At 37.3% G+C, this 20000-nt stretch overlaps 1 protein-coding gene across 2 annotated transcripts in view; it reads right to left on the reverse strand.

The window, feature by feature from the left end:
- gpm6bb (glycoprotein M6Bb) overlaps positions 1-14483 on the reverse strand; it is a 47148-nt gene extending 32665 nt beyond the window's left edge. For both annotated transcript variants that reach the window (XM_079881866.1, XM_079881868.1), the window contains exon 1: positions 14345-14483. In XM_079881866.1, the coding sequence (XP_079737992.1) occupies positions 14345-14348 (4 nt within the window). In that variant the 5' untranslated portion in view covers positions 14349-14483. The remainder of the gene's footprint in view (positions 1-14344) is intronic.
- Between the last annotated feature and the right edge of the window lie 5517 nt (positions 14484-20000).

The raw sequence follows: 20000 nt of genomic DNA on the forward strand, positions 1-20000 counted from the left end.
AGACCACACTCTAAAAAATATTGGGTTATTTTTTCTACCCAAATCCTGGATTGAGCCTTTTGGGTCAATTTTTGGGGTTATTTTTCAGCGTTTGGGCAGTTTTTGTGTTACCCAAATCCTAGGTCAGTTGTAACAACCCAGTGTTTGGATAGTTTTTGTGTTACCCAGATCCTGGGTCAGACGTAACAACCCAGTGTTTGGGCAGTTTTTGTGTTACCCAGATCCTGGGTCAGTTGTAACAACCCAGTGTTTGGATAGTTTTTGTGTTACCCAGATCCTGGGTCAGACGTAACAACCCAGTGTTTGGGTAGTTTTTGTGTTACCCAGATCCTGGGTCAGACGTAACAACCCAGTGTTTGAGTAGATTTTGTGTTACCCAGATCCTGGGTCAGACGTAACAACCCAGTGTTTGGGTAGTTTTTGTGTTACCCAGATCCTGGGTCAGACGTAACAACCCAGTGTTTGGGTAGTTTTTGTGTAACCCAGATCCTGGGTCAGACGTAACAACCCAGTGTTTGGGTAGATTTTGTGTTACCCAGATCCTGGGTCAGACGTAACAACCCAGTGTTTGAGTAGATTTTGTGTTACCCAGATCCTGGGTCAGACGTAACAACCCAGTGTTTGGGTAGTTTTTGTGTTACCCAGATCCTGGGTCAGACGTAACAACCCAGTGTTTGGGTAGTTTTTGTGTAACCCAGATCCTGGGTCAGACGTAACAACCCAGTGTTTGGGTAGTGTTTGTGTAACCCAGATCCTGGGTCAGACGTAACAACCCAGTGTTTGAGTAGTTTTTGTGTTACCCAGATCCTGGGTCAGATAAAACAACCCAGGGGTTGAGTTATTTATCGCTGGTTTTAAGTTAATCCGTAAACATTAACTCATGTATTAAAAAAAAAAAAAAAAAAAAAAAAAAAAAAAAATAGTACTATATTAAAAATTAATCAACCCAGTATGATGGATTAAATCAACCCAATATGCTGGGTTAAATAAACAACCCAATCAGCTGGGTAAAATTAACCCAACATGTGTTCTGTCCTATATTTACCCAACCCTTGGGTTGAAAACAACACAAAATCCAGTGTTTTTTAAAGTGCAGAGACATGTGAATGAACTCTTTTGACTTAAAACAGTAAGCAACCAAGTTCTACACAGGCATACATTCTCATTTTCTCCAGAAACAAACCTATGGTTTTCAGTTTGGGTTTCTTATTGCGGCTGTGAATTGAGAGTCGGTGGCGATTCCATCAGGCCATTCACATGTTAAGGGCTCCTCGGTGGCCAAATGAAGAGATTCAGAGGCTTTTGTCTACTAGCAGCGACAGTAAATGAGCGGAGCACAAAGAGCTATCTGTGAAGTCTTGAATGAGCTCCACAGGCCCGCTGCCAAAATCTTCAGGCCTTTCGACTCCCTTTAAAGCCACATTCCCAATAACTTTCACTCAGACAGTTCAAACCAAGACCACGGAAATGTGGGGGGGAAAGCTTCCCCATTTATTTCTGTGGCAAATGAGTGCAGTTGGGTTCAGAAAGATCGCGACTACTTGAGGGTCTTTCACTTCAAACGACGTAGCATGTTTTGAAAAGCCCAAAGCCAAGAAATATGAGCAAAGGAGGAGAGATATCATTTCATGCAGGGATTTGAGTTCCAGCCAGGAAGAACACACTGAAGAAACGTAGCACACCAGATAACAGGAAAACGACACTACATTCCCCACAAATGACGTTTAAAATGAGTAATAAATGTGTCAACATTTTTCTATCATGGAAAAAATTGGAGCAGAAACTACTGTCACTCAGAAATTGCTAGTAAAGTTAATTAAAAATTACAAAGAAAAAGAAATCGCAAGTAACACAAATGTTTTCTGTACTAATATAAATAGTATTGTATTTACAAAAATAAATGTTTACAGTGGTAAACATTATCACAGCTATCAGGAGGATGAATAAACATTGGATAATGTGAAATAAAGAGGATTATATGATGTTTATCAGCTTCTTCACAACTTTGAATGATACTCATCCAATCAGAGTTTAGAGTCTGAATTCTATAGTCCAACCCTCAATGCAGGACCCAATCACATCCTTCCATTCATATGATTGACAGGTCTTCTACCAGCTGCTGAAATGTCTAATCAAAAGCTTGATTCTCTCTAGCACTGACCCAGAAACCTAAAAATGACTGATTGTTGTTTACATATTCTTTATGTCCTGGTTTCTGTTCTTGGCGTACAGCAATGTAAATAGGTCAGCAGGGAAAAACATATTGATTTATTTTTCACAGTTTTCCATCGATACAGTCCACATCAAAATAGTACAGCAATGCTAAATGGAAAAAATGTACATCGAATATGTGCTGTAATGTTATGTGAATAATTTCAGCAAGGTTTCAGCACGTTCATCGCAAACTAAAGCATAAATACGAATCACTATTTCAGATAAAAAAATAAAAATAAACTGAAAAAAATAAAATAAACTATTTTAAACCTTTTCCTGAAAGTTTGCACATTATTAGGCCTAATGAAGGGTATTTTCAAGGTCTTGACAGCAGTCAACCATTCTATTTAATAACATTACATAATGCCAAAAAATTTGGGGAAAAACATCCCAAATCATCTTCACTCATGAAACTGACAAAAATTAATTCTTAAAGTCCCACTGTAGTCAATCATTTTATCCCTTAAAACTCATCTTTGATCTTCAAAATGACATTTTGACCTGGGAAAATAATTTCTTTATGCCTTAAAATAGCTTGAATGTAACTCTACACTCTTGTTTCATTTAATATGCGGATCCATGAATATTATCCAAATTAGGAGAAAATACTCTGCAATGGTGTTGACTGATGAATTTACACATGGTTTGTCATAAAGCATATTAAAAACACCACATAGACATGTAAACAACATTAAAAACCTGATATTCACCACAGGGGATCTTTAAATAAAAAATGAATGCAAATAAAGGAGGTTGATCTTTCTATTGAGACGTTCATCATAAATAACAGGTTTGCCCTTTAAACCTTTTCACTGACATTTGGATTGGAAAGGCCAAACCACTGAAGTCTGGAGCTTTCAGTAGCACTAATTTATAAAGTTCTGACGAACACTTTTGAGCTCTTGCTAGCTCCATCATGTGGCTCTGAAACGATTCAGGGGAGGGCCGCAAATTCGACTCGCTCTTGTCCCTCTTGTCTTCTGAATGGTTCTTTGATGCCCAAATGTGAGGGAAATTGGCCATGCTTGAGCAAGCACTCCCACTCGGCACTGCCGCTTCCATATCATTTCATATCACAATTCACAATGCTCCTCTTTGTGTGCACTGTGATTATGAAGAGAAACAAATAAACATGATGGACAGGACCAGTGAACTACTTTTGGGAGAAGATTATAGGAGTCATAACCAAGCAGGACATGTCATGCCACATTTGTTTCTTTAGCGCTACGCTGCACAGTAAAACCTCATTGGTTCTTGCTGAAGCTCAAACGTGATGCGTAACACGAGAACGAACCTCATTGGTTCTTGCTGAAGCTCAAACGTGATGCGTAACATGAGAATGAACCTCATTGGTTCTTGCTGAAGCTCAAACGTGATGCGTAACACGAGAACGAACCTCATTGGTTCTTGCTGAAGCTCAAACGTGATGCGTAACACGAGAATGAACCTCATTGGTTCTTGCTGAAGCTCAAACGTGATGCGCAACACGAGAATGAGCCTCATTGGTTCTTGCTAAAGCTCAAACGTGATGCGTAACATGAGAATGAACCTCATTGGTTCTTGCTGAAGCTCAAACGTGATGCGTAACACGAGAACGAACCTCATTGGTTCTTGCTGAAGCTCAAACGTGATGCGTAACACGAGAACGAACCTCATTGGTTCTTGCTGAAGCTCAAACGTGATGCGTAACATGAGAATGAACCTCATTGGTTCTTGCTGAAGCTCAAACGTGATGCGTAACACGAGAACGAACCTCATTGGTTCTTGCTGAAGCTCAAACGTGATGCGTAACACGAGAATGAACCTCATTGGTTCTTGCTGAAGCTCAAACGTGATGCGTAACACGAGAATGAACCTCATTGGTTCTTGCTAAAGCGCAAAGTGATGCGTAACACGAGAATGAACCTCATTGGTTCTTGCTAAAGCTCAAACGTGATGCGTAACATGAGAATGAACCTCATTGGTTCTTGCTGAAGCTCAAACGTGATGCGTAACACGAGAACGAACCTCATTGGTTCTTGCTGAAGCTCAAACGTGATGCGTAACACGAGAATGAACCTCATTGGTTCTTGCTGAAGCTCAAACGTGATGCGTAACACGAGAATGAGCCTCATTGGTTCTTGCTGAAGCTCAAACGTGATGCGTAACACGAGAATGAACCTCATTGGTTCTTGCTGAAGCTCAAACGTGATGCGTAACACGAGAATGAGCCTCATTGGTTCTTGCTGAAGCTCAAACGTGATGCGTAACATGAGAATGAACCTCATTGGTTCTTGCTGAAGCTCAAACGTGATGCGTAACATGAGAATGAACCTCATTGGTTCTCGCTGAAGCTCAAACGTGATGCGTAACACGAGAACGAACCTCATTGGTTCTTGCTGAAGCTCAAACGTGATGCGTAACATGAGAATGAACCTCATTGGTTCTCGCTGAAGCTCAAACGTGATGCGTAACACGAGAACGAACCTCATTGGTTCTTGCTGAAGCTCAAACGTGATGCGTAACACGAGAATGAACCTCATTGGTTCTTGCTGAAGCTCAAACGTGATGCGTAACACGAGAATGAACCTCATTGGTTCTTGCTAAAGCTCAAACGTGATGCGTAACACGAGAATGAACCTCATTGGTTCTTGCTGAAGCTCAAAGTGATCCGTAACACGAGAATGAACCTCATTGGTTCTTGCTAAAGCGCAAAGTGATGCGTAACACGAGAATGAACCTCATTGGTTCTTGCTGAAGCTCAAACGTGATGCGTAACACGAGAATGAACCTCATTGGTTCTTGCTGAAGCTCAAAGTGATGCGTAACACGAGAATGAACCTCATTGGTTCTTGCTAAAGCGCAAAGTGATGCGTAACACGAGAATGAACCTCATTGGTTCTTGCTAAAGCGCAAAGTGATGCGTAACACGAGAATGAACCTCATTGGTTCTTGCTGAAGCTCAAACGTGATGCGTAACACGAGAATGAACCTCATTGGTTCTTGCTAAAGCTCAAACGTGATGCGTAACACGAGAATGAACCTCATTGGTTCTTGCTAAAGCGCAAAGTGATGCGTAACACGAGAATGAACCTCATTGGTTCTTGCTGAAGCTCAAACGTGATGCGTAACACGAGAATGAACCTCATTGGTTCTTGCTAAAGCGCAAAGTGATGCGTAACACGAGAATGAACCTCATTGGTTCTTGCTGAAGCTCAAACGTGCTGCGTAACACGAGAATGAGCCTCATTGGTTCTTGCTGAAGCTCAAAGTGATGCGTAACACGAGAATGAACCTCATTGGTTCTTGCTAAAGCGCAAAGTGATGCGTAACACGAGAATGAACCTCATTGGTTCTTGCTGAAGCTCAAAGTGATGCGTAACACGAGAATGAACCTCATTGGTTCTTGCTAAAGCGCAAAGTGATGCGTAACACGAGAATGAACCTCATTGGTTCTTGCTAAAGCGCAAAGTGATGCGTAACACGAGAATGAACCTCATTGGTTCTTGCTAAAGCGCAAAGTGATGCGTAACACGAGAATGAACCTCATTGGTTCTTGCTGAAGCTCAAACGTGATGCGTAACACGAGAATGAACCTCATTGGTTCTTGCTGAAGCTCAAAGTGATGCGTAACACGAGAATGAACCTCATTGGTTCTTGCTAAAGCGCAAAGTGATGCGTAACACGAGAATGAACCTCATTGGTTCTTGCTAAAGCGCAAAGTGATGCGTAACACGAGAATGAACCTCATTGGTTCTTGCTAAAGCGCAAAGTGATGCGTAACACGAGAATGAACCTCATTGGTTCTTGCTAAAGCGCAAAGTGATGCGTAACACGAGAATGAGCCTCATTGGTTCTTGCTGAAGCTCAAACGTGCTGCGTAACACGAGAATGAGCCTCATTGGTTCTTGCTGAAGCTCAAAGTGATGTGTAACACGAGAATGAACCTCATTGGTTCTTGCTAAAGCGCAAAGTGATGCGTAACACGAGAATGAACCTCATTGGTTCTTGCTAAAGCGCAAAGTGATGCGTAACACGAGAATGAACCTCATTGGTTCTTGCTAAAGCGCAAAGTGATGCGTAACACGAGAATGAACCTCATTGGTTCTTGCTGAAGCTCAAACGTGATGCGTAACACGAGAATGAACCTCATTGGTTCTTGCTGAAGCTCAAAGTGATGCGTAACACGAGAATGAACCTCATTGGTTCTTGCTAAAGCGCAAAGTGATGCGTAACACGAGAATGAACCTCATTGGTTCTTGCTAAAGCGCAAAGTGATGCGTAACACGAGAATGAACCTCATTGGTTCTTGCTAAAGCGCAAAGTGATGCGTAACACGAGAATGAACCTCATTGGTTCTCGCTGAAGCTCAAACATGATGCGTACGATCTCTGAACTTTTTGAAGCAACAAAGTGGTAGTTGCTTTTACGGTCAATGGTTCGGAACAACATGAGAGTGAGTAAATTCAGTTTTGGGTGAATTAACTCTTTTAAAAAGTCAATATGAAATGCCATTTGCAATCCATTTAACTTCCATAATGTGATGCATTTTCAAAACAGAATCTTCAACAGAAAAAGGAGGAGGATCTTGATTTTATCCATCAGGAATTTATTGAAACAAAGTGGGTGTTACGAATCTGCAAGGTCAGGAGAGTTTCAGAGGTGGAGCATTTTGATAAAAGATTACCAAGATTACAGTGTTTTCCTTTGGACAATGCACAACAAGACAAGAAACATGGCTTATGGAAGAAAATAGGGTAAATTCGGATTTCATGTTGACTTTAGGAAAACCACACTGGCACATCGCCGGAGAGAGTCATCAACCGACACAAGACAGAAATTACTTCTGACAAATAGATGACATATTTCCTGCAAAACTTGACAGATTATGAATCAACCACCAAATCAAACAACACAAATACAAACACACCCAGAGATTTTAAATATATATGCTCTCCTGTGAATCAAATCAAAACATTTCATTACAAGCCAATATGTTGCTCATGCTGGTCTGGATGTTGTAAACACTGAGGCAAAATGTAAATGCTTAAAAGTGACTAAATCTTTCCAGGAGTCCATTATGTCGTGCTTAAAAAATGACTGTCCACAAGAGAACGAGAACAGCTAAAGAGAGAACTGAAGCTGTACTTCAGATTCTGACTAGGTGTGATCGCTTCTAACTCACTGGTTCAAAGAAATAAAATAAATACAATATAAAGAAGTGATAGTTTACAATGAAATTAACTGAATTGTTAAATAATTAATTTGGAGTCTGTAACATTTATGCTTTTGTAAAGAGTCTCTTCTGCTCACAAAGACTGCATTTATGTGACCAAAAAAATACATTAAAAACAGTAAAGTTGTGAAATATTATTACAATTTAAAGTAACTGTTTTGTAATGGAATATATTTTAAAATGTATACCTTTTTAACCCTAAACTGCACGTAAAAGCTAAAAATTGGTCGGTTTTCGTGCACCACAAAAGACTTTTCTAATGCGATGTCTTTTGCAGGCTGCACGCAACCACACACATGATCTGTGTTCTGATTCAATTATAAATGACTCGTATGAACCAGTTCTTTTAATGAGTTTGTCAAAAAGAGTTGCATTTGAATCAAGCAAAGTGAATTAGTGAAGTAACCCTGAACGCACTGCACAAACATTGCGCAGGTTTACACGCACACCAATACGCTGATAAATCAGTTGATTAAAATAACCTGATTTTACCAGTTTACATGCAAATCAATAGCCTAGCACTGCAAGTAAACCGCGATTACAGGACTGCTCAAAAGTTAAGCATCCATGTGTTTGGATGTTTGGAACAGGTTGGATGTTAAATAAAGCATTAAAACCCCAGAGTATTTCACAGTGTCTTGCACTTTCAGACTCATTCTAAGTCGAAGTTTGCGATATATTTCTCCTTCCCTACCGAAAACACTCGCTGTGGCGGGGTGTGCTTAAATCTGCCGTATAAGAACGCTTTGCTCTGGCGTATGACACCTGCGCACTTCAATAAGCCGACCGAACGCAGGTTAAGGTGTTCACATGCCGGGCGAAATCGGGGTAATGGGCGAAAATCTAACTCTGTCGATCGGTTTATTCTTAAAGGAGAACTCCGGTCAATTTTAACATTGAGCTCATTTTTTTGTACATTTGGAGTGCTGTCAGTACAGAGAACAACGACAAAAATCGGTGTTGCCTACACCGTGTTATCCTCTTTTTAAAATCTGCACCCTGTTGACTTCAATGGGGCGAGTTTTAAACCTGCTTTTAGCCTCTTAACATCCTTGATGTGTCCTTACAAGTGCACAGAAAATGTGAGTGATTCCTTCTGAGTGAACACGAGTGAATCTGACTGCAGTAGATGTGAAAGATAAAAATGATGTTATTTAAGCCAGCGCAAATACCTGTATTTTCTTCCTGTTTTTCGGTTGAAGTCCAAAGTAGTCGATTGCAGAGTTCACACGCATAGGTTTAATACCTATGATCACGCGCGTGAACTCTGCAATCGACTACTTTGGACTTCAACCGAAAAACAGGATGTAAACACAGGTATTTGCGCTGGCTTAAATAACATCATTTTTATACATATCTTTCACATCTACTGCAGTCAGATTCACTCGTGTTCACTCTGAAGGAATCACTCACATTTTCTGTGCACTTGTAAGGACACATCAAGGATGTTAAGAGGCTAAAAGCAGGTTTAAAACTCGCCCCATTGAAGTCAACAGGGTGCAGATTTTAAAAAGAGGATAACACGGTGTAGGCAACACCGATTTTTGTCGTTGTTCTCTGTACTGACAGCACTCCAAATGTACAAAAAAATGAGCTCAATGTTAAAATTGACCGGAGTTCTCCTTTAAGCCGTTTATGACCGATAATAGAAAACGGGTTAACGCGTTTACATGACCACGCGTGTTGGAAATGCATTAGGGGTGCAACGGATCGCAGTTGAGCCGTACGGATCAGCGCCCCACGGTTCGGATTCGCGGATTAACTGCTAAATTTAACCATTTTAGAGTGAGTTTATCATTTGGATGGGTTTTGTCTTGCCAATTTACACATTCAAACAATTTTAAACGCGAAAGTAGAGGCGAAAATCAGGACTCGCGCGTTATCTGTACGCACAACCGTACACACACTCGAAGCGCGCGCACGCAGAGAGAGAGAGAGAGAGAGAGAGAGAGAGAGAGAGAGAGAGGTGTGTTTCAGACAGCGCTCGAACACAGAATTGACTAATTGATTAATTTCATAATTGATTCCTCTTTCGCGTTTCCTTGCCCTTGAACGGACACACACACGGCAAGTATTCTCTCAGTTCTGTCATCAGAGAACAGTTGAGAAAGAATCCGGATGTTTGTCAGTATATGCAGTCTTAAAGTGACAGCAGCCTAATATTCCTGCTGTCGTCTGTGTCATTACTGTTAATATACAAAATAAAGTGTTATTTTACATTTAGGCTTAATTATTCATTTCTGTCACGGAACACTACTGTTAGACTTTGTAACTTTGTTATTTAGTATTAATCTCTGCTTATAAAATTGTGTATTTGTTCTTATTTTATTACTGACTGTTCACTTGTTTTTAATAATCTTTGAACTTTATCAGTTAGGCTAGAAGTTTTTTATGTGGTATCGAAGACCGTAAATTTGTGATCCGTTGCCCCACTAAAATGCATTCATTACTTTGTGAGAAACACAAAAGCAGCCATTTGTAAAATCTGAACAATATCCACAGAATCAAACGTCTATCAGTGGTGTAACAGTAAGTGGGTTTGTGTAACTATAGCATGCAGCTGCAGTGCAGGAATCACTCATTCACTGCTTTATTCTCTTCAGGATCTCCAGACCTCACGATAACAGTCTCTGGAGTCACACAAAGACGAGGCCGATGAACTACACACACAAAGCCAGTGCTGTGAGCGAGAACAAACCAAAGCTCTCACGCATCCTCACGCTGTCAGCTGCGACGGCTTGAATCGAACCCGCTCGGCCCGTGTCTGCTTCCTCGCTCCTGCCAGTTTCCTCCCAGCATTTCTGGAGAACTCAACAAACACAGGCCTCAGCTCATGCCATAAAAAACAAGCGGTGAAACCACGTCGACTTAACGAGGAAAATACTTCAAAGAGTAAATAAAAACAAGATGTTGGCTTGCAAGTTATCAGCGTGAGCATTTAAAGCAATAATTCAGCACATTCGCTCAACCTCATGCCATTCCAAACCTGTAAGTTGTTAATTTCTTGTTTTGGACGAATCTCCAAGAGCTGCATGAAGCTCCTCCAAAACATCTACCTTTGTTTTCCAAAGACGAAATAACAGCATTCAGGTTTGGAAACAACACTGGGGTGAGAAACTAATGACTGAACTGAACTTTTGCTTTAAAGCAACACCAAAGCACTTTTCCTCTGCGCTCCCCCTACAGGTTGGAAGTGGAATTGTCCATTACCGCTGTCGTAAATCATTTAGCCTACCGTCACACGCACGCTATTTGTTCACCCAGGACCGGCACCGGCTTTGGAATGAACGATGTCCACAGACAAGGTAGAGTATGATGCATGATATATGAAAGTATGAAGTATTGTGACATCAGAAACGAAGATAATGACTATTATAACGCTTGCCGTAAAGCAAGTCAAATTTGTCTCATTAGAACTACAGAAACGCGACCCGATCTGGCAAACTTGCATAGTGTGGTTATAGCCGATAAAGGGCTGCAAAGCGAATGCAGAAGTGCCGTTCACCCTGTTACGACTTGATGAACCACTGAAACCATTTTGGAAACATTATTTTAAGGTAAAAAATAATCTTTAGTGTTGCTTTAAAGTCACCATGAAATGGAAGTTGCAATAGTCTTCTCTCCTCTATTGTGCCGTATATCCGAATAAAACGCTTCTGGAACACGTACAAATGTGGGCGGGGCTTGATCGTGTCTGTGGGGAATTGATTGGATGGTTGTGGTTTGCTATTGGCTGATCTCATGTGAGTGACAGGTTGCCCCGTGACATCTTATTCTGATTCAAGATTATGAGCCACATGAATTTAAAGGCCCCCTTAAATATTAATTTAAGGTTTTTATCTTTTAGTATAAATATGTTAGCTTTAAGGTTATGAATAAGTTGGTGTGTTCCAAAACAATGACAAAATTTGCATTTAGGAGATAAAGCATTCAAAACTTAGTCTCTCACTTTCGCTAAAATGGATCAGGGATTTTTATGACATCACTGCGTCTCATCACATCTTCTGTCCAATCAAATGCTCTCTAGAATCTAAAGCTCCGCCCCCTCTGCTATAAACACCACCTGACCACAGCGACCACTGACAGACACAGAGCAGTGTGTGTTGGGAGTGTGTTCAAACGCTCCAGTTTTATTCCGTTGTCCAACTGTACACTGGATAAGAATGAAATGAATGAATCCTCCACTACTGAATCCAGTGTATCATCAGCGCTCGCTTCCATGTGCTGTCAGCCTGTGAGGGAAACTAAACGCTATTGGCTATTTGAAAAGGGGGAGGAGCCATTCAATATGTCCCGCCTTAGCTTCCTGTTTCAGTGGAAATTTCATCAACGCATCAAACAAAGCTGCGCGATCCAAGACACTTCAGTGGGACTTTAACACAATAATGATGTGCACCTGTAAGTCATTCATAATAAACACTGCAATATTGCATAACAAATGATATTGTGCTGAAACTAAAAACAGGTTAATAATCGAATAACCAAGTGCAGAGACAGATTCCTGAGGTCTGAGCGTGAACAGAGGCGGCGAGAGCGTTTATCCTCGTCTCAGCGCGAGAGCCCATCTGGCCCACAGCCCTTCTCACTGTCCCAAAGCCCATAATTCAGTCGGGAGCTTTTAAATACTGGTAAACATCCGTGGAAGTGGCGCCTCTCCTCATCTGCCCGTTTCAGAGTGGAAACTCACAATACAGACTATTCTCCTCGCTCAGATCCTCCACATCTACTCAAACATCTGCAGGACATATTACACAAGACTTTACGCTGGGACGGATGGGTCAGAGACAGCAGGCAAAACAATGCGGAGTGCAAATAAATGGATAACTGTGCATTAACACACTAGACAACATTTGAAAGGGAAGAGAAAATCCTCCCATTTCTTTTGCTGTTCGTGTCAAAGTTTGTGCATCCTACCAAACTCTTTCAAACTAAATTCATCTGTCACTCGGTAGAAGCTTGTCAAATTAAACGGGTGATTGCATGACAGGTTGTGATGCCCTTAAAGGGTTAATTCACCCAAAAATGACATTTAATCACCCTTAAGCCATCCTAGATGAGTTTCAGTCGAACATAATCAGTTATATTAAAAAATATCCATAATGGGAGTAAAGGGTTCGTACAGACGTTGTAAAATGAAATTCTATTCATGGACTTTTCAAGCACTACTTTTCTGGTTTTCAAGAGATCGCACTTATCATCTTAAGGTAAACAGATAAACAAAAATAAACTAATTGAACAAAATGGAACTAATAAAGTGCAGCACATGCAATGACTGTGGAAACTTTAACCATTGAAAAGATACTATGACAAAGATATCGCTTTCCTTATTCAAAATGATTTTTCTCCCATGAATATATGATTGGCCTGAAGAAAGAAAGATGTAGGCTATCATATCCTCGGATATTTATCACGCTCAAAACCATGTGAAATGCCTATCTACATCAGACGGGTTGCAGCGTTGATTTTGTGTGATAATATTGTTTTATCAATAAAATTAAACTCTAATTTCACATATATTGTCTTTCAATAATTCAAGCCCTTCAAACGAACCCTGTTTGAACCCCAACAAAGTGCATCCACCCATCACAAAAGTAATCCATACGGCTCCAGGTTTTAATAAAGGCTGTAATAAAGTAATAACCTTTAAAGTAATAAAAGTTAATAACGTTACTGTTCACTCCCGTTATAAAGCTTGAGAGACAGGATATTTTTATATAACTCTGATTGTGTTTGTCTGAAAGAAGAAAGTCATACACCTAGGATGGCTATCCCAACTATCCCTTTAACCTCAAAAACCATCGACAAAATCACATTATGTAAATGATATTACTCTTTGTATGGTTAACAATGCGGTTGCTGGATGTTCAATGTAAATCCTGTGAACTAAAGCAAAGCCAGATAAAAAGAACCACTGATTGAGTTATAGATGCACAGGAACAGCACTCGCAGGTCTAGGATTTTCTTCGCCAAACTGGGTTTGCATTTGCTTATTAAAAACGAACAATCCTAATAAGATGGATTAGGTGTAGATCGAGCTCAGATGAATGGAAAATTCCATTTTCAAACAGAATTGCAAGAAAACACTGTTTGCCTAGCTGACAGAGAACGTTCCTCTATAACTTACTAAGAACAAACTTTCTTCCAGTAACATTAATAGAACGTTCGTTAATTCGTTCAAAGTTAATAATGTTCTCTAAACGTTAGCAAAAAACATTATTTAGCCTATACATCGTTCATGGACTATGTTTTTTTCTGAAACGGTTTAAGATGAGTAACGTTTTTTTTTTTATATATGTTTCAGAACGTTCAGAGAACATTCAAATGTAACGTTTCCAAAATGTTTGAAGAATTATAAAATCTAATGTTTCTTTAACGTTCGAATAACCAAGATTTTTTTTTTTTAAACATTTAAAAAACATTTTAAACATTTAAATGGACGGTTTGAACGCTCGGAGAACATTCAGAAATAATGTTTATTACTTTATTAATGGGAACGTTAGCAAAAGCGCTCTAATAACATATTTTTGTTAGCTGGGCACAACAAAATAAAATAGCAAACTGCTGTCAGACTGCAATGTGTTACACCGTTTACTTCAGCCTACTCTTGTTTATAGCTGACATGAGATGCGGTTGTTTAAATCAAATCTCTTTAGTGTAATCCATAATCTCACTTCTCAGAGCTGCTCAGTTACCTAGAGTAATGCCGACCACTCTCGAACTGTGTCAGATACAAAGAAATACAAACACTTTACAGAAACAAAGCGGGAAAAAATACGTATATTTCCAACAACATTCGCGCGCGCGTCCGTTCTGAGGTAAACTAACTAACTGTCACAGTCTGAGGGAAAAAAACGCTCAAACTTTCAAACTACAGCGTGAAAGTATTTAATAAACTCGGTTTATAAGTTCACATACCCATTTTTCAAGCGTTCCAGCACTTCTGCAGGAGTCACATCAACTGTGTTGAGAGTTTAACGGGTAACGGGAACGCTGACTCCGCGAGCGAGCTCACACCGACTGACTCACTCACAGTAGGTGCACGCGCGTGACGTCACCAGCAGGGATTCAGGGATTCACCTCTCCCCCTCCCCCAAACCCCTCCCCCTCCCTACACTGTAACTTAAAAAAGTAAGTTACCAGTTAAATTTATGAGTTCATTTAAAGTAAACAATTGAGTTAGTCGTCAAGCATCTATTCTGCGACTGCAAAAGGTTCAAAACTTTTATTAATGTTATTAGATTATTAATGGATATTAAAAAAACGTGAAAACGTCTTTACATTGGCTTTCTGTACAATATAGGATTGATTTTAAACTTCTTTTATTGGTGTATACATCTCTTCATGGCCTTGCACAGACTTATTTATCAGATAGGAAGAACCTTGAGATCAACAACTCAAAATTTGCTTAAAATGAATACATGTTTTTAAAGTACACCTTAAGACACTTTTGTTTGGCATGGCCTATTCTTCCTTTTCATTGTATTATTTTTATTCTATTGCTATTGTACTATTTCTTGTCTATACTATATAGTCTACTCTGTGTCTATATTGTCTATCTTACGGAGATGATGTAAAGCACATTGGTCAACATGTGTTATACAAATAGAAGTGACATTGACATTGACATTAATACAACAAAGGTGATTGGTTTAATAAACAAAAACTCTAAGCTGACTTATAATATAATAGTTATGATTATTATGATGATGACTATTATTTTATTGTTATTGTATACAGTATTAATATTTATATATTTATCACATATTAACTCTAATACATGCAAATCATAGCATGACCAGTTAATTTAGCATAAATGAAATAAGTTCAAATTTCAACCATTAGTTGATTAATTTATAAGTTGACTAATAATAATGATAATAATAATATTCACTCTAACACTGTAAAAAATAATTGTTGGTTTAACTTAAAAAAGTAACCTGGTTGCCTTAAAATTTTGAGTTTATTGAAACTATTTTTTTTTAGTTAATACAAAGAAGGAGATTGGTTTAATCAACAGAATCTCAAAATATTATGTTATCTGAACCACATTAATTATCTAATTACCTAATTTTATCGAATTTGATTTGACTAAAGAAAAAAAAGTTGTGATAAATCATGAAAATAATTGTTTACAGTGTAAGAAAGTTGCTGCATTAAATTATTAAGTACAATCAACTTGGATGTTAAAGTCATTTAAACTTAAATGACATTAAACTGACTTAAAAATGTGTTGAATCTTGTATAACTTGCTTAAAAATTGCTTAAATTATTTTGATGAGTTAAAGCAATGTAAAAGCATATGTTGTCATAGCTTATTGATCATGTGATTTTTTTAGCGTAATAATATTAATAATATTAAAAAGTATTATTATTATTATTATTACTATGCAAATAATTCAAATTAAAAATTCAAGTTCAAATGTCTTGATGTTTTATCTGGTATTTTACTACTAATAATACTTTATTATTATTATTAGGCCTATTATTATGCAAATAATATGTTATAATGTAAAATATTAGTTGACTAATTTATAAGCTGACTTTCATGTCATGTTGTGAACTGCACTGTACCTGATATCTGGTTTCATAATATTATTAATAATAATAATAATAACTCACATATCAGTCCCCAACATGACCGGTTCATTAGTGTAAAGAACATAAGTTCAAATGTCAATCATTATTTGACTGATCTCCTGCTCTGACTGACAGGTTGTTGAAGGGTTAATGTAGACGGTGAGATCGTGTGAGTTCAGACTCAGAAGTTTGAGCTCTGATCTAATCTCTATTCATGGTGCATCACCAGACTGAGCTGCAAGGCCTCGAGAGCTGAATGATCCCGCAAACTGGCCTTTCGTCTCCAAGGATCCTGAAGAGCCCGAATCACAAACCCTTTCAGAACAGGCCAAATGGCTTCAGTCAATGGAAACCCGGAGAAAGAATCGAGGGTATTCTCAGGAACAGTGTTTTCAGGGCCTCGATTTTGAGAGTTTTCAGATTGTTCACAGTTCTGTATATGACAAAAACATCAGTAACTTCAAGAGCTTTATTCTAATGCATGAGTATTTCAGTCTTTCATTGGTTATTTGCTGTTAGATTATAAGCTGATGTCCTCTGAGGATTCAAACATGCAAAAAATGAGTTTGTTTTGGACCGAGGCTCAAAATAACTGAGCGCAAGTGAACTTTGTTTTGTTATTTTATCCAGGACTGAGTAGCTTTAATTGTGCCAAAGGTCATTATGATGATGATGATGTAATCATTGGCTTGAGTAGTTTGTGTTGATGTGATCGAGACCTTTTAACCCCTTCCACACCCCTTTCCCTTTGAGATGTGTTCAAACTTGTGCGTTAAAATATCCTGCAGAAATCAGTTGTCATTAGTCATCAGTGTTACTACTGGTTATTAAAACTCGTTAAAAAAATTACCTGAAAAAAAAAAAAAAGCATTTTTTAAACAGGTAACACTTGACTTAAAGCCTTTATGCATCATAAAGCTTTTCATAATGATACGGTAAATATTTATATAGATGTAATATTTAGATAAATAAGGTAAAATCTTATTTGCAGATTCTTTGTTACATCTGAAATTGGTTGTCGTGTTACTGTCAAATCGATTAATCACGATTAATCTCATCTAAAATAAAAGTTTGTAAATATATATATATATACTGTGTATATGTATATATATATATATATATATATATATACACATTCACACACTTTTTATATATATATATATATAAAATATTGACAAACTTTTGTTAGATATGATTAAAAAAATGTATTATAAAATTAATTTAATACATTAATTATGCCTTATAATGCACTGTATTGTCTCATTAGAATGTATAATGCATTAAAACTTGTACTATCAAATTGATTAATAGCGATTAATCGCATCTAGAATAAAAGTTACATTCACACACTTTTTTATATATATATATTTATAAACTTTTATTTTAGATGCGATTAATCGCGATTAATCAATTTAATAGTACTAGTTTTAATGTATTACACTTTCTAATGAGACAATACAATACATTATAGGGCATAATTAATACATTAAAATATTTTTATAATGCATTATATATAAAGGTTTTCAGTATTAAAAAAACTAATAAAACTGTCAAAAGCAGACAACAAAATGACTAAAACTTTAACTAAAGAAAAATGAGGGGAAAAAACATTTCAAAACACAATAAATATTATAAAACTGTATTAAAGATACTAAATTGAGACGGTATTCCTTTAATTATTTCCCTGTAAAGGCCCAAAGCTTCCGTCCTCGTCTCAAGCACATCCGTTGAAGAAAACAGCGGCTGTTAAACCTCATTACGCTGAGTTCCTTCCTTTAGTGCCACAACAGAAGCTTTACAAACACACGCTCAGTGGAAATAGGTAAAGACACTACAAACTTCAGATCTGAGGCATCAGAGGAGAATGAAACCCTTGGGAGAGTCTGAATACGTGACTGGAATGATGACATCACCAGTTTAAAACATCGCCATGGAGACGAGGAAAGTTTGTCTTAAGTTTCTCTTTGACAAGGACTTTCTCATGTATTTCTGTAGAATCTGACAAACATCAGTCTGGCTTTTAACATGTTATTGTTATACAGTATAGAGTGCGTCGAGTTTTTATAGCTAGAAAAAAGGTTTTAGACAAATTGCATTCAGTCAGACATCTTTATCTTTTTCTGCCTTGAAGACAAACATGTTTTCTGAAGTCTACAACTCATCCTGTCAACCAGAAGTACAGTTTTATACATCACTCATCAATAGCATAGAGAAAAACGGTAACGCTTTACAATAAGCTTCATTAGTTAACATTAGTTAACTACATTAGTTAATAATGAACTGCACGTATACAGCATTTATTATTCTTTGTTCATGTTAATTTCAACATTTACTAATACTTTATTAAAATTTTGTTAACATTAGATAATGCACTGCGAACTAACATGAACAAATAATGAATAGTTGCATTTTTTATTAACTAACGTTAACAAAGATGAACAAATACAGTAACAAATGTATTGCTCATGGTTAATTAATGTTAGTTAATAGATTAACTAATGTTAACTAATGAACATTATTGTAAAGTGTTACCAGAAAAACATGTCAAAATAAAGCCAGTCCATAATGCTTTATGAAATGAACATAAGTCTTATTATCTTATCTTTATATATACGCTTGACCTTCGTACAGATGATTTATATACGCTTGACCTTCGTACAGATGATTTATATATGCTTGACCTTCAAACAGATGATTTATATACGCTTGACCTTCGTACAGATGATTTATATACGTTTGACCTTCGTACAGATGATTTATATATGCTTGACCTTCGTACAGATGATTTATATACGCTTGACCTTCGTACAGATGATTTATATACGTTTGACCTTCGTACAGATGATTTATATACGTTTGACCTTCAAACAGATGATTTATATACGCTTGACCTTCAAACAGATGATTTATATACGTGTGACCTTCGTACAGATGATTTTATATACGCTTGACCTTCAAACAGATGATTTATATACGCTTGACCTTCAAACAGATGATTTATATACGTGTGACCTTCGTACAGATGATTTTATATACGCTTGACCTTCAAACAGATGATTTATATACGCTTGACCTTCAAACAGATGATTTATATACGTGTGACCTTCGTACAGATGATTTTATATACGCTTGACCTTCAAACAGATAATTTATATACGCTTGACCTTCGTACAGATGATTTATATACGTTTGACCTTCAAACAGATGATTTATATACGTTTGACCTTCGTACAGATGAAAATTCGTAATTTTTGACCCAAAAATTTTAATTACTTTTTTTTTTTTTTTTTTACTTCATTGGAATGGTACGAAACTTAGTAAAGGTTTTGAGACTTGATATGTGAACACACAAAAAAATCATGGACATGATTCGAAAAGGTTAAATAGTCCTGTAAAAAAAATAGTCACACTTGTGCTCTTCACGGTCAAAAATGAAAAATGAATTTCCTCTAGTGGAAGCGTTTGGTACTGCAGCCGAACACAATCTCACTGAAAGCTCATGTTTTGAGATATCAGGCTCAAATTTGGAACACAACTTGTTTAGATTTATGGTTTTGATTTTCTTGCAGTTTTAGAGAAAACATGATTTTAAAAATGTATATTTCATACAAAAATTTAAAATAGTATTTTTGTGCATTTTTCATAACAAAACACGTAAAATTCTGTAACTTTTTTTAAGTCCACTTTTTTCACTTCAGAAATAATCTGCCAAGTGTCGTCTTTGAAAAAAGATCAAACCTCAGTCTGTTTGTCGCTCTAAAGCATTCAAGATTTATGACCGTTTAAGTTGTAAATTTGATTTTCAGGTCTATGCTCAAAAGTGAATAAATGGATTATAAATACAGCGGAAATATAATGTGCTATAAAAAAAATCCTCTAAAAATACAAATTATTAAATAAAAAACATTATCAAACTAAAATATAGTACATTGATTTCATTGACAAAAAATCCCCCTAGAGCAGCAGAGTTAAATTTAGGCCTTTTTTGTGAGTT

The sequence above is a fragment of the Squalius cephalus genome (genome assembly GCF_949319135.1).
Source record: "Squalius cephalus genome assembly, chromosome: 9".
Lineage (NCBI taxonomy): Eukaryota > Metazoa > Chordata > Actinopteri > Cypriniformes > Leuciscidae > Squalius > Squalius cephalus.